Source organism: Camellia sinensis, chromosome 13 (assembly GCF_055761805.1).
Source record: "Camellia sinensis isolate YWXY chromosome 13, ASM5576180v1, whole genome shotgun sequence".
Lineage (NCBI taxonomy): Eukaryota > Viridiplantae > Streptophyta > Magnoliopsida > Ericales > Theaceae > Camellia > Camellia sinensis.
In genome coordinates this window covers 87,895,694-87,910,132 of record NC_138973.1, presented here as the reverse complement: position 1 = coordinate 87,910,132, position 14,439 = coordinate 87,895,694, and the positions used below count along the sequence as shown (strand labels likewise).

General features: G+C 38.5%; 1 protein-coding gene across 1 annotated transcript in view; it reads left to right on the top strand.

Annotated features, from left to right (window-relative positions):
• The window catches only part of LOC114276690 (uncharacterized), a 50,489-nt gene extending 36,724 nt beyond the window's left edge, over positions 1-13,765 (top strand). The window contains exons 9-14 of the mRNA XM_028218516.2: positions 3,364-3,477; positions 11,495-11,545; positions 12,055-12,139; positions 12,689-12,739; positions 12,851-13,005; positions 13,360-13,765. Coding sequence (XP_028074317.2) covers positions 3,364-3,477; positions 11,495-11,545; positions 12,055-12,139; positions 12,689-12,739; positions 12,851-12,942 — 393 coding nt within the window. The 3' untranslated portion in view covers positions 12,943-13,005; positions 13,360-13,765. The remainder of the gene's footprint in view (positions 1-3,363; positions 3,478-11,494; positions 11,546-12,054; positions 12,140-12,688; positions 12,740-12,850; positions 13,006-13,359) is intronic.
• The last annotated feature ends 674 nt before the right edge of the window (positions 13,766-14,439 follow it).

The window sequence follows — 14,439 nt, the reverse complement described above, 5'->3', positions numbered from 1 at the left end:
TAGTGGGTTAGGTTTAGTGGAGTAGGTGAGGTGGTAGTGGTGGTAGGTGATAGTAAATTCTAACAGCCCCCCGCAAACTCAAGGAGGATAGAAACTAACCAACTTGAGTTTGAAGAGAGGAACAAAACAAGAAAATACATAAAAATAAAAAAGGATAGGAGACACTGAATGGTCGTGTCAGACCGTTGGTGAAGACACTGAAAGGTGGTGTCATAACGGTTTAGAGGACAGTTTATGGGGTCATGTCGGACCGTTGTAGAAGACAGTTTATGGGGTCATGTCGGACCGTTGTAGAAGACAGTTTATGGGGTCATGTCGGACCGTTGTAGAAGACAGTTTATGGGGTCATGTCGGACCGTTGTAGCAGACAATGCTGTGACAGTTGTTGGGACAGTTTACGGAGTCTTGCTGGACCCTTGTAGAAACTAACCGGAATCAATGTCGGGACAGTTTACAGAGTCTTGTCGGACCCATAAAGGAGCTAACCGGAATCAATGTCGGGACAGTTTACAGAGTCTTGTCGGACCCTTGTAGAAATTAACCGGAAACAATGTCGGGACAGTTTACAGAGTCTTGTCGGACCCTTGTAGAAACTAACCGGAATCAATGTCGGGACAGTTTACAGAGTCTTGTCGGACCCATAAAGTTGCACCCTCAAAAGGTGTGCCCAATTTTGTCAAAAGGCGTGCCATCAAAAGGCGTGCCCAATTCATCAAAAGGTGTGCCGGACATGATGGCGAGGCACGTGGGCGCCTTGGCTTGCGTGCCCGGTTGTCGGCTGGTGGCAAGAGGCGCGCGATGCGCGTGGCTGCCTCGGCTATAAGACCAAGACGAAGGCAGAGGCTGAGGCAGAGAAAAACTGAGAGAAACCTCTAAAAAATCCTTCGCAGTCTGAAACACTCTGTAAACACTCTGTAACCAACCCTTCTCTGAAACACTGAGCAACCCATAACATGGCCTCTTCGTCCCGTCCAGCTAACCAGAACATGGCCTCCTCTTCCCGTGGGCTGCTTACGCTCTTTCCAGAACTGAATGATTCCACAAGAGAAATAACTGGTGCAGTGGCCAGTGAACCTCAACCAAACACCTCTGTGTTTGCTCCGTTGAACTTTCCGATGCGGTCTGTGGAGCAAAAAATGGTAGGGCAAACAAATATTGAAGCCAATCAATATACACTGAAGTCATGTGTGGAAACCATGACTGCGGTTACAAATTTGTCGAACCGGCTGCAGAGTAGGACAAATGAGGTGCAGCAGTTAACCTCCCAGCTGGCTCTGCTCCAACGCATGTATAAAGATGCGCGAGCAGAGATAAGTGTGCTAAAGGCGGAAAATAAGGAGCTGAAGCGGAAGGCCACCGTGATGTTCCGATTCGGGGGTCCGCCATATGCTGCAGTGGAGGAGTATGGAGGAGGCAACTTGCTTGGTGGTCTAGGAAGCATGGAGGCTGGGCAGTCACGGGACAACCAAGAGAAAAGTAAGAAAAAGAGACCTGCAGTAGAATAGAGAAGGGAAAAGAAAAAATCCCACTGTGGGTGTGGTTGTTTTGTTTGTAGTTTTTTTTTTTTTTTTTTTTTTTTTTTTTTTTTTTTTTTTAGTGTAAAATGGTGATCGGGGTGAGGCCCGATATGAATAAAATAAGTTTGCAGTTCGTTTTCTTCCTCTTTGTTTGTTTGTTTGGTGGTTTTTTTTTTTTTTTTTTTTTTTAAATAAAATAAATAAATAAATAAATAAAATAAAAGAAAAGAAAGAAAGTGGAGCAACGGGTGAGGTGCAAAAGGTGATGATAATGTTTTGTGAGTGAAGAATAAAGAAAAGAAAAGAAAGGGGTTGTGTGGTGTGGGTAAAGTGGGAGAGAGAAAAAGGCATGGGGGTGGGCAAGTATATATATATATATATAGATAAAAGAAAAGTGATGGATGAGAGAGGGGATCTGAATATATACAATACAAGTATATAAAGGGAAAGGGTTTATGGTTTCATGGGCAACACATGCCGTGGATCTTTTGGAGTGAAAGCTTTTTTCAGGGCTACAGATACAGTCAGCCCCTAGACCAGTCCCTTTCCAAGCAGCACACCACCACCACTACTACTTCTTCTTCTTCTGTTGACTCACCCTCTGCCTTCAACTCTCAACAGCTCAACCCTCAACAAAGACTCTAAAAACAACAACAGTAATCTTCCTCTTCTTGGTCCTGTAAAAGAAATCACCATGAGACGCGGCACCGATAACCAGAATTTTTTTGTCTTGGGTCATAGGACTGCCAACATTCGCGATCTTTACACTTTGGGCACGGAAGACAGCCACCAAAGCCGAGCGCAAAGATCTCGATGTTCGAGATAAAGAAGACCAGTACTGAAGCCGAGGGCTCGAGGTCGCGCGCCGCCAAGAAGCCGGAGGAGGAGGCAGACAAACGCGCCGAGGCAGACGCTCGCAAAGCAGAGGCGCGCCGGATCGCCGAACAGGAGGAGAAGGAGCTCATCGTTTGGCCCGAGTTGCTGGGTTTTGATATAGCTTTGGCTATGAAGATCGGCCAGTTCATGGAAATGGTTGACCATGCTTACTAAGGCTGTTGCTCAGCACAAGCCAGTAGCCTGCATAAGAGTGGTTGGGTCTGAGTTCGTTTAGAAATACTTGGGCGAGGTGTTCGACGAAATATCCCAGAGGGATTTTGGGTTTGCTTCGGCGAGGTGGTGAAGAAGAGTGAAGGTATGTGTAGAAAATTCTAGCGGACTAGATTGAGGTCCGGCCGGCGGCCAAGGCGAAGTTGCCGCCCGCCGGTCAAGAAAAATATTAGGTTCTTAAACCTGCTCTGATACCATGTAAAATTGATGTATTTATTGATTGATTTCTTGATGTTATATTCTGTCTATTACAAATGGTTCCTTATATAGATGTAGGTGTAGTGGATGGTGTGTAGTGGATGGTGATAGTGGTGTAGTGGGTTAGGTTTAGTGGAGTAGGTGAGGTGGTAGTGGTGTAGTGGGTTAGGTTTAGTGGAGTAGGTGAGGTGGTAGTGGTGGTAGGTGATAGTAAATTCTAACAATATTGTTAGTGTGTTTTACGAAAAATTATCACTAAATTGGTTGGGGTTAACTATTTGAGTTGAGTAAGTTTATAATTTTACCCTTAAAATTATGGCACGTGAGTCGTGACACTTATGTGCGTATTTTTCATAAAAAATGCTAAGAGTTGTAATCAATTGGACCAAATTGATACAAAATCATAAATTCAGAGTCAAAATCGAGCCAATTGAAAGTATAGGGACTAAAATGACACAAGAGATAAAGTATAGGAACTATCGTTGTAATTTGCCCTTTAATTTTTAGTTTCTCATGCTCAACTTTCATTGAATTGTATCAGGTTCATCCCTGGTTCAAAGATGTTGTATGGGACAATCTCTATGAAATTGAGGCAGCATTTAAGCCAGAGGTCACTGGGGAACTTGATACTCAGAATTTCATGAAATTTGATGAGGTAAGGTGCCATGAGTACTGATTTCTTCATTAATCCTTTAGTACCAAACCATTAGTTTTCTTTTTTCCCCGCATCTTTTATTCATGTAATTAGTGTATTCCTTCTATTTTACTTGATATTATGGCTTTTCTGAGCCCTTTAGATCATTTAAGTATAGATGCAAGGAAAAATCTTGAATGTGAAGAGTGCTTAGTAATACATGAAGGCAAGATGTATCTTTTGACAAATCTTTCAATGGATTCGGAAAATGTAATTTTATTATGCAAGGCTTCTTGCTTTTAGAGGTTGCATGGTTTCTCTGATTGTTTTGAGTGGGGGATGTTTTTAGTATGTAGCATGCACACTTCTATAGACGAGTTGTTTTCCTTTGAGAGAATGGCATTTCTCAGAAGACTTGGACGTGTAATGTTTCCAACTTATCTAGGATTAATCCACCATTTGCAAAGAAATTTCATCATTCCCAAATCTTGGTTGACATCACACTCCTAACCGAGACATACCTATGCACTTGGAATATGACTTTCATTTGCTATTGAAAGATAATGATATGATAACTTGATTAGTCGTTGGCATGTTTTAGTCAATTGAGGTTGTTTGTGTTGTGCTGATGTGGAGTCGGGGGATCACTTTCTTATTCATTGTCTAGGTGCTTCTCAGTTTTGGATGTTAGTTGTTGCGACTTTTGGTTTGGTTTGGGTGCAACTGGGTTTTGTGATGGAAGACTTACAGAGTTGGGGTGGGGGTCGGGTTGGGCGGAGGCCAAAAAAGGCATGGATGCTTGCATCCCATTGGTTGATGTGGCTGATTTGGTTGGAGCGTAATAGGCGCGTTTTTTAGGGCGTGTCTCATTCGGTTTCTTGGTTGGAGAGGCGGCTTCTTTTGGTGTTATATAGTTGGGTAACAAGTTTGTCGATCTAGATGTTTTGGCCTTTGTGGATTTTGTGGAGGATTTGGTTTCTTAGTTTTGTCCGTTTGTAGGTTGCCTTTTTTTTTGTGTTCTTTGCATCATCTTGACGTTTTTTTAATAATAAAGTTCAGTTATTTATCCAAAAAGAGAAGGTAATAATATGATTTGTCACCAAAAACAAAATAAAAGGGGGTGCAGAGAGAGCGTGATTGTAAAGGAGAAAAATCACAATACAGGTTTTTGTTATATGCATTAAAAGCCTTTTCTATATCAAAGAAAGAAAAGTAGTTATATATAGTGAAAAGACTGGAGGTGGTGGGCTAAATGAATTCTCAATAAGGTTTCCCCCAAGCATTGTTATTAAGTCCTCATTTTTTTTGCATGTTATCGATTAAATTATTTTCACATTCTAGGGAATGTTTTGTGGTATATGTTGATTGCTATGACATAGTTTTAAATGATGAAATTAGACTATGGGTGAACTCTAACTTAGAACTCTATGTAGATACTTTTGGATTTGAAGGTTCAGGTTACGTAGAACTAAAATTACATAGAGTACAAGTTTAGTAAAACTGGCAATATGAATGAGAATAAAGTGAAACTTGAGGGAGAGGAGAGACCTAAGACTAACCATTTTTGATATATTGGGTAAAGTGGAGATTGAGGAGGATGTTACTCAGACGTAGATGAAATGAAAAGTGCATCTGGAGTGTTGTGTGATCATAGAATTCTTGATAAATTGAGAGGAAAGAACAACTATAAATCAACTATTTTGTAACCTAATCAAACCAAACTACACTTGTGTCCCAATCAGGTGGACTCGTCTATATGAATCCTTTTCTCTATACCGCTCTGCCAAAGTTATATTGTATGGTAAAAAAAATGTTGGACAATAAAAAACTTCAACAAATAAGTATCACTAAAATGATAATGTGGAGATTGGCAAGTGTTATGACAAGAAAATATAGTTTTGAGGAATGACTGCATTGAAGCAAGTTAGTAATTCCACTTCTTGAAGATAAAGTGAGAGAAAGTTGATTGAGGTGGTGTGGCCAAGTCCATCATCGATTAAATAATTACATCATCTAGGTACAAAAGGTACTAAAAATGAACAAAAAATAAAACAAAACAAGTCAATAGCAAAGAAGATATAGTTGAGGTGGTGAGAGAGACACAATTGCATTTGCTTAACCAATAACATGATCCGTGTACCCAACCCCAAGTGACTGGGTAAGTTTTGTTAATTGCATATACTATACTTCTTCATTTGCTTTTAGATTGTAAAAACGTCATCACCGCAAAAGGGGGACTAAGTTCAAATCTTGCATTAGTCAAAAAAGAAAGGAAGATATAGGAAAATAATTAAGAACATTTGTGATCATTTACATGCATGATCATTGACAATCATGGTTCATAAATTTTTCATGCTACAATTTTATAGTATTAGATCTGTTGTTTTTTTTATAAAAGAAATATTTGTTGAGAGTAATAACTTCTATTTGCAAATAATAATAATTTTGTATTTTCATGTTCTTGCCTGATATTTTAGTATTTTATCAGTTCGTGTCATGTTGCACTTGCATATGTGCCTGTGGTCCACGGTTTGCCCTTATATAAAGGTAACAGGTTTTCAAGATTTTTGCCACCACAAAACAGACATACACAAAGAAGCCTTTCAAGATTTTTGACAAAATGGAAACAAATTCAACCCTTTTAAGAACTTGTTCCTGGTACAAGAGGTGCATGTTGGTTGAAAACTGATAATCATTTGCCTATGTGCACAGTAAATTAAGTAGTTTTGTAAATAAGGGGTAATAGTTCTTGACACAGTGCATGAACAACAGTAGAATCACGCAGCAAAGAAACCGGCAACTCTTATATAATCTATCGAATCCGAATAAAAACTATAATTATAGGAAAAGAAGAGAATTATCTCAGCAAAACTGTAAATTATTTTTAAAAACTGAACAGCCCTAAAGCTTACCACCCATATTTGTAATAGAAGAGAATTCCTAAAACAACTACGACAAAAAGGGAAAATAAATTATTAAGAAATAAAATAATTCTTATTAAGAAATAAAATAATTCTTGTAAAGTAAGTGATCCTAATTCTTGTAAAAGAAGAAAATAAACGGAATAGGAAACCTAAATAAGTGGGAAACTAAAAATTATAGCCTTAAATAATACTCCTAGTTAAAATAAAATAAAAATGTGAATTTTCCTAATCAAAATAATTCTTGTAAAGTAAACGATCCTAATGTAAGATTTCTGTCTATTCAATAAGTTCACGTAATACAAAGATACATTGGTTTATATAACAATCTAGCCCTAGAACGAAAAAGGAAATACGACTTATATACTACCATATATACTTAACACCCCTAATATATTCTCACACCCCCGCTCAAACTCAAAGTGTTTTAGCAGAAAATATTGAGAGTTTGCCAAGAAGAAACTGAAACCAAGCAGTGGTGTGAGTCTTGGTGAAGAAGTCAGCAAGTTGCAGAGCTGAAGAGACGAAAGGAAGTGAATAGAGCCAGACTGTAGATGCTGACGGACAAAGTGACAATCAATCTCAATATGCTTTGTCCGCTCATGGAAGACAGTGTTATGGGCAATCTGAATAGCACTGCGGTTGTCGCAATAGAGAGAGGTCGGAGAAGACTGAGGGACACCCAAATCAGATAGAAGACAACGAAGCCAAACAATCTTAGTAGTAGCATGAGCCATAGCACGGTACTCAACTTCAGCAGTAGAGCGAGCAGCAACAGTTTGTTTTTTTGCTTTTTCAAGAGATCAAGGAATCACCAAGAAACATACAGAAACCAGACGTGGACTTGCGATCAGTAACATCATCAGCCCAATCAGAATCAGCATAGGCTAGTAAATCCAGAGAGGAAGTAGAGGACAATAGTAAACCCTGAAATACAGTAATTCGGAGACAGCGAAGAATCTGAATCAATGCAGCCCAATGTGTGTAGCGAGGAGCAGAAACAAACTAGCTAATCACATGAACAACATAGGCAAGATCGGGATGAGTAACCGTCAGATAAACTAAACAACCTACAAGCGCGCGATATAAAAGTGGGATCAGCCAGAGGGACACCATCAGTAGAGATGAGCTTCACATTAAGCTCAATAGGCGTATCAGAAACCTTAGTATCAGTAAGACCAGCACTGTGAATGACCTCATTAGCATACTTAGCCTGAGATAGAAAATAGCCCTTTAGAGAAGAAACAACCACAATACCAAGAAAATACTGCAATGGACCCAGATCTTTCATTTCGAAGTTGCGGAAGAGATGCTGTTTGACCTCAGAGATAGCAGAAGAGTCAAAGCCAGTGATGATCATATCATCCACATAGAGTAAGAGAGCAACAAAACCAACCGAGGTACATCTCAGAAACAAAGCAGAGTCGGAAGCAGAAGGATGAAACCTAAGCTTAATAACAGTAGTCTGAAAGGAATCATACCAAGCACGAGGAGATTGCTTCAAACCATACAGAGCACGCCGAAGACGGCAAGCCTGTCTAGAGGAATGGTGTAGACCAGGGGGAGGACGCATTTAAACCTCCTCAGCGAGATGACCATCAAAAAAAACATTCTTAACATCCATTTGATAAAGAGGCCAATGGCGACAGTTGCGACAGATATCAAAGTACGGACAGTAGTCATTTTAGCAATAGGGGCAAAGGTCTCCTCATAATCAATACCATATTCTCGTGAAAAACCCTTGGCAACCAGACGAGCCTTGTAGCACTCAAGAGAACCATCAGATTGAGTCTTGACTTTGTAGGCCCATTTGCAACCAACCAGATTCCTAGCAATAGGCAAAGGAACCAACTCTCAAGTACTAGTTTTCTATAAAGCAGACAATTCATCTTCCATTACTCGAACCTAATTGGGATCTTGACAGGCCTCCTTGTAAGACTGAGATTCTGAAAAGGAATGAATAGCAGACAAAAAAGTACGATAAGAAATAGAAAAACATGTATTAGACCAACCCAACCTGTTTGGAGGACGATGTAATTGAGTAGGATATCGGTGGTTAGCAGGATCAGAGTCTTCAGAAGCAGAAGAAGGAGCAGACAGGGCAGAGACAACTGGTGGATGGGGAGCCTGGCGATGAGAATAGACTAATAAAGGAGGCGGAGAAGAAGCCGAAGGAGGAGAGGAAACCAGAAGTGAAGCAGGAGGAGAAGGAGGAATAGCCTCAAGGGGGATCAGTGGAAATGCACTCAACAAGTGGGGTGGAAGGTGGAGAAGAGGGAACAAGGTCATGGGGAACGGTAGAGATGTACTCATCAGGAGAAACCTTAGAAGGAAATAGATCAATGTGAACCAAATCCTCTTTGGAAACCGTAGCAGTGATAGGAGAAAGCTGAAAGTAAGGCAGATGTTCGAGAAAAGAAACATGACAGGAGACATAAAGACGATGAGAAACAGGGTCGTAACACCGATAGCTTTTTTGAGGAGGACTATAACCCAAAATGACACAAAGGACAGACCGGACACTAAGTTTGGTCCTATCTTTGCGGGAAAGAAAAACAAAGTAGACCCAAACACACAAAGGAGGGAGTAGTTAGGAATTTGGGAAAATAAAGCCTCATAAGGAGACCGACCAGAAAGAAGGGGAGTAGGCATGCTGTGGAAAAGAAAAGCACCAGTAAGAACTGCCTCTCCCCAAAATGGAGCTGGAACTGGGGTAGAGAGAAGAAGAGACCTAGCTGTCTCAAGGAGATGATGGTGTTTACGCTTGACTCGACCATTTTGGGCAAGTGTATCTGTACAGGAAGTTTGGTGAATGATACCCAAATTGGCCAAATATTTATAGAACTCATTTTTAAAATATTCCCCACCTAAGTCAGACCGTAATACTTTAATTGTAGACCCAAACTGAGTAGTAATCATAGACTGAAATGTATAATATATTTAATAGAAATTGGACTTACAAGTCAGAAGATAAATCCAAGTGTAACGGGTGCAGTCATCAACGAATGACACAGTATGCAGAACCGCCTTTGGTGAGAATAGGAGAAGGGCCCCAAACATCAGTATGAACTAAAGAAAATGGTGTATTAGATATAGAAGTACTTTTACGAAATGGTAAAGCTGTCATTTTGGCAAATTTACACCCCCGACATTCAGTAAGTTCACTAGGAGAAACTTTACGCAATATACCTAACTGAGCTAAAGACCGTAAACGGTCAGTAGACAAGTGCCCTAATCTAGAATGCTACAAGTAGAAAGGATTGGACAGAGTATCTAACTGAAAAGAGAAAAAAGTAGTTGGAGAAGTTGTCATAGGTAGATGCAAGCTCTCCCCCACATAGAGATCTCCAACTCTACGGCCAGTCCCAATCTGCTGTTTGGACATCCGATCCTGCACAGAACAGAGAGAAGAAGAAAAGATAACATTAAAACCAGAGATATCAAGCTGACTGATAGATAATAAACTGATAGATAACTGAGGAACATAAAAGACATATGGAATAGAGAAAGTAGACATAGCAGACGGTAAGACAGACCTAACAGATATAACAGACATACCAGATCCATTAGCAGCATTAATAGTAAAAAAAAAAGGGAGGGGGAGTACAATTGTGAAGGAAAGAGAGATGATGAGTCATATGATGAGAGACACCAGAGTCAAAAATCCAGACAGACAAAGAGATACCTAAAGGAGACCTAAACAAACCTGAATGAAGAGGAAACAACTGAGGCAGGCGGGGAGGGTTGGAAGGTAGACAATATATGCTAAAGTTGAGTAATCGGAGCACTCATGGAAGCCAAATCAAGATCAGGAACCAAAGCAGATGCAGTAGAAGTGGCTGGAGCCTGAAAAGTACTCTGAAAAAGAGCATGGAACTGAGTCTAAGACTGCTGAAAAGACGAGGCAGACAAATGTCCCTTCTTGGGACAATGATACTTCCAATGACCTCGCTGATGGCAAAAAGCACACTCATCTGATGCCAGTAGCCTCGTCTTGGGCTGTGCAGGAGATTGAAGCTGGTGGGTATTCGATATCATAATGAACCAAAAATAGAGAACCAATTGGGTGAAGTATAATAAATAGAAAACTGATGAGTCAAATTGAAATAACCCAAAACTAGCACTATATAGATCAAAATGTGATAGCAGAGATCTATCACCAATCACAAGCAGAGAACGAGAAGACCTGAACCCACTTTGAAGCAACCAGCAAACCAGCAACGAACCACAGAGAGAGACGAATTGACCCAGAAACAGATGAGAACCAGGGAACTGTCCTTCGCAAGGAGAGAGGGCAGACTAGACCTTCACGCGAAGCGCGAGAGAGGCAGAGACAGACGACCAGAGTCCTCTTCGACTCAAATGGGTTGCGATGATGGGTTTCAACCTGAACCCAGACGGGTCACCACGAACAGATGAGGGGAGCAAGGGCAACATTGACGAACAGATGAATCACGATGGATAGATTGATCCAATCTTTGACAAACCAGAGATGGATTATGGGATGGGCAACTCCGACGACCCAGAGAACAACCTCAATTGAACCACCAAACACCCATATGGTAATTCTGAACTAGAGTATGTCGTGACTGTTGTTTTAGGGTTTCAAAGACGGCTCTGATACCATGTAAGATTTTTGTCTATTCAATTGTTCACGTAATACAAAGATACATTGGTTTATATAACAATCTAAACCTAGAACGAAAAAGGAAATACGACTTATATACTACCATATATACATAACATCCCTAATATATTCTCACACCTAATTCTTGTAAAAGTAGAAAATAAACGAAATAGGAAACCTAAATAAATGGGAAACTAAAAATTATAGCCTTAAATAATACAGCTAGTTAAAATAAAAATAAAAATGTGAATTTTCCTAATCAAATATTAATTCTAAAATAATAAGAATAAAATATATAATTCTTTAAATTCGGTCTGCATCAGTTCTCCTTATTGCCTTTTGTGTATATCCATGTTTGTGATCTGTGAATGCTTTCTTTCTTCTCTTTATGGATCCATGAATGTATAATGTATACAAATTGTTTTGCTGATTTTCAGTATACTTCCTTCCCTGATTACTATTTCTGAAATATATTCAAATTATGCCCCAGGTGGATCCTCCAGCTGGAGCAGCAAGAATGGGTTCTGGACCCTTGAGAAAGGTGTGTAATTTTTCTGTATAAAGGAAATGGAAACCTTAATGTTCGTATTTATTGCTAGAATTTTAATGAAATTAGGAGGATAATCTAGGAATCACTCCTAAATCTATTTAATCCTATTAAAATCATTACCCAATCACATCACATGACTTTTGTTATACCCCATGCCCAACAACTATAATCTCTGTCCGAAATTCCAAGGATTATTTAAATACTACAGACTTTTAACAAACTTAAAAAATATATATATATACTTCTTTAACTGATCAACAGCATGGCGACCTAAAACATTTACATAAATCAAGACTCAAGACTTAATTATGCAAGGGCCTTAGTGGTTTGCTGCTTGGAAACCACCAATTTTTAAATTTTGTTGCTACTTTAATTTGCTTTTTTCTCAGCTTCCAAACACCTGCATCAATTATGTTTATTTATACTTCATTCTTATGCCATTTTTCTTTTTGAAAGATTCAGCAAGGCATCTTATTTAGTTCTTTTTAACTTACGGGCAGATGTTGCTGACTCCCAAAGATTTAAGTTTTGTTGGCTACACATACAAGAATTTTGAGGCTGTCAAAGTGACCCGTCATTCTGCTGGTATGTGACCTCTTCTTAAATATGATTTATTTGTCCTATTTTCTTGTTGTCCTGTTTCAGTTTTGTTTGTGCTGAATGCTATCTTTATCTTCCAAACAATATTAAGATGATAATATCTCTACCGAGCATTCTTGTACATTGCAGATGAGTCCGGTTTCTCCATGGTTTTCCTTTAATTATCTTTGCTATGCTTTTTTATCACAGAAAGACACAAGCAAACTAACATAATTCAATGGTTTAAGTTAAAACTGAAATAAATAACATTAAAACTACACCCCCTAAAACAATATAGTTTTTCCGTAACTTTAAACATAGGCTGTTGAATAACACAACAAGACCATTGCATAGAGATCCATTGCGGAGAATCTTTATCTGATAACTCATAGCTTAGCTTCTGTCTATAGGGGCTAAGTTTGGATAGTCAGTTCAAAAATCTTTTGGGTGTGGTACTGTTGACTTTTGTATTAGTGATCACGGAGATACAACTGTTGTATCATACAAGTGTAGATACAAGATGATATCTGATCTAAAATGATTGTTTTATTGCAGGTAAAAAGAGGAACACGTCACCACCGCGTTCATCTACTGATTCGATCCTCAGTAATGGATTTTGATTATGCTCACATTTTTTATATGCTTTTCTTCTTCTTTTTTTTTTTTCCGATAAACATATGGTCATGGATTTTCCTGATTTTTAATATACCTTTGTAGGTGATTCTGGAGTGGAATACTCTTCCAAGTATACAATTGACGGAGCAGAAATGCTGACACGTGCTTCATCAATGGATACTATTACACAGTGATGAGCCTACACCTTGCTCGTAAATCCTCCTGTAACAAATGGACAATCTCTCCTCATCCAGATGGTGGGTATACGTACCTGTATTTTTTAGGCAGAATTACAAATAAATGGCAAGACCCAAAAATAATTACAAAACAGTGGAGAATAAAAAACAATTACAGTAGACACATGGAAAGTTGTACGATAATTAGAACAAAATTGTGAAATTACTAGAATGCTCTCCTTTTCTATCTCCCATCTTCCCTGAGAGGAATGGGAAGATGGGAGAGAGAAAGGGAGGGTACAATGGTAATTTCAAAAAAATTTTCACTGTTTTGTAATTATTTTTTGGGCTTCCCATTTATTTGTAATTCTTTCATATTTTGTTTTAAATCCCGTTCTGCATAATCTCTCAAGTTAACAGCCACATATTTTGCAGAAACCTGTACTGTACAGTAACATTGAAAGAACTTCAGGAATGCCCTTCGTTGCATTGGCTTGTAGCAGTGGCGGTTAATTATAACTGAAAGTTTTGTATCCTTGTATCCTATATCGGAGAAGATGTAAGAATATTTATCAAGTCCTGACTACCCAGGTTGGCAGAGCTAAACGTGCCTTCGCTTGTGGCAGTTTATTGGCGCTTTTTAGCCTTTTTTTCGTTTCCTTCTTGCCCTAACTGATCAGCTTAGACGACTGTAACATGCAAAATAGCTGTGTTGTAAAACATCGATTCCTAGCGTCGTATGGGAAGCTATGGTGCTTTGGTTATCCAAACAGGGAATAACCGGGGAACTATGTTGTTTTGAAATGTTCATGAATAAGATCATGTTGTGAAATGTTGTATATATTATACCTTGTGTTGTGTTTGATCTGCATCATTAGATTGCAATATAAGCTCTCAATTTTTTTATTTATTTTTTATTTATTTATTTATTTTTTTTTGTCAATTTAGTTTGTGGCAATTTTATATCCTTCAATTTGGTCAAAAGTTTTTTTTAAGTGTTTTTTTTTTTTTGGGTGCAGTCTCGGCTTACCAATGCCTTTAAGACAATAAATGGTTATCAGTCAATAATTTATTGTTTTGTTTTTTTAATTTTAATTATTCTATAGAGTGAGATTGAGCAACTCTTCCTATTGAAAGGGATGTACTAAAAAAGCTTTGATCATTAAATTGATTTTGTTCATATGAACATGGGTTCTGATTTTTTGGCTAAGAAAAAATCAAACAATCATGTTAGGGACCTAGAAAATTTATTTAGAAAAATATTTATAAAACACAATATGTTATGGGGATTCATTTCAAGTGTGAGTCTTATTATATAAAAATTAAGGGGCGGTTTGGTAGTATATTTTTTGATTTTTTATGAAATATGGGTTGGGTTTAAAGTGATAGGGAAGAGAGGTGATGTGACTTAAATAAGATGATATGACTTAAATAGGATAGTGACTTTTTGACTTTTTTAAGTTTTGACAAACAAAGTCTAAATTTGATCCATTCATCACTTTTTCAAGATAAGTT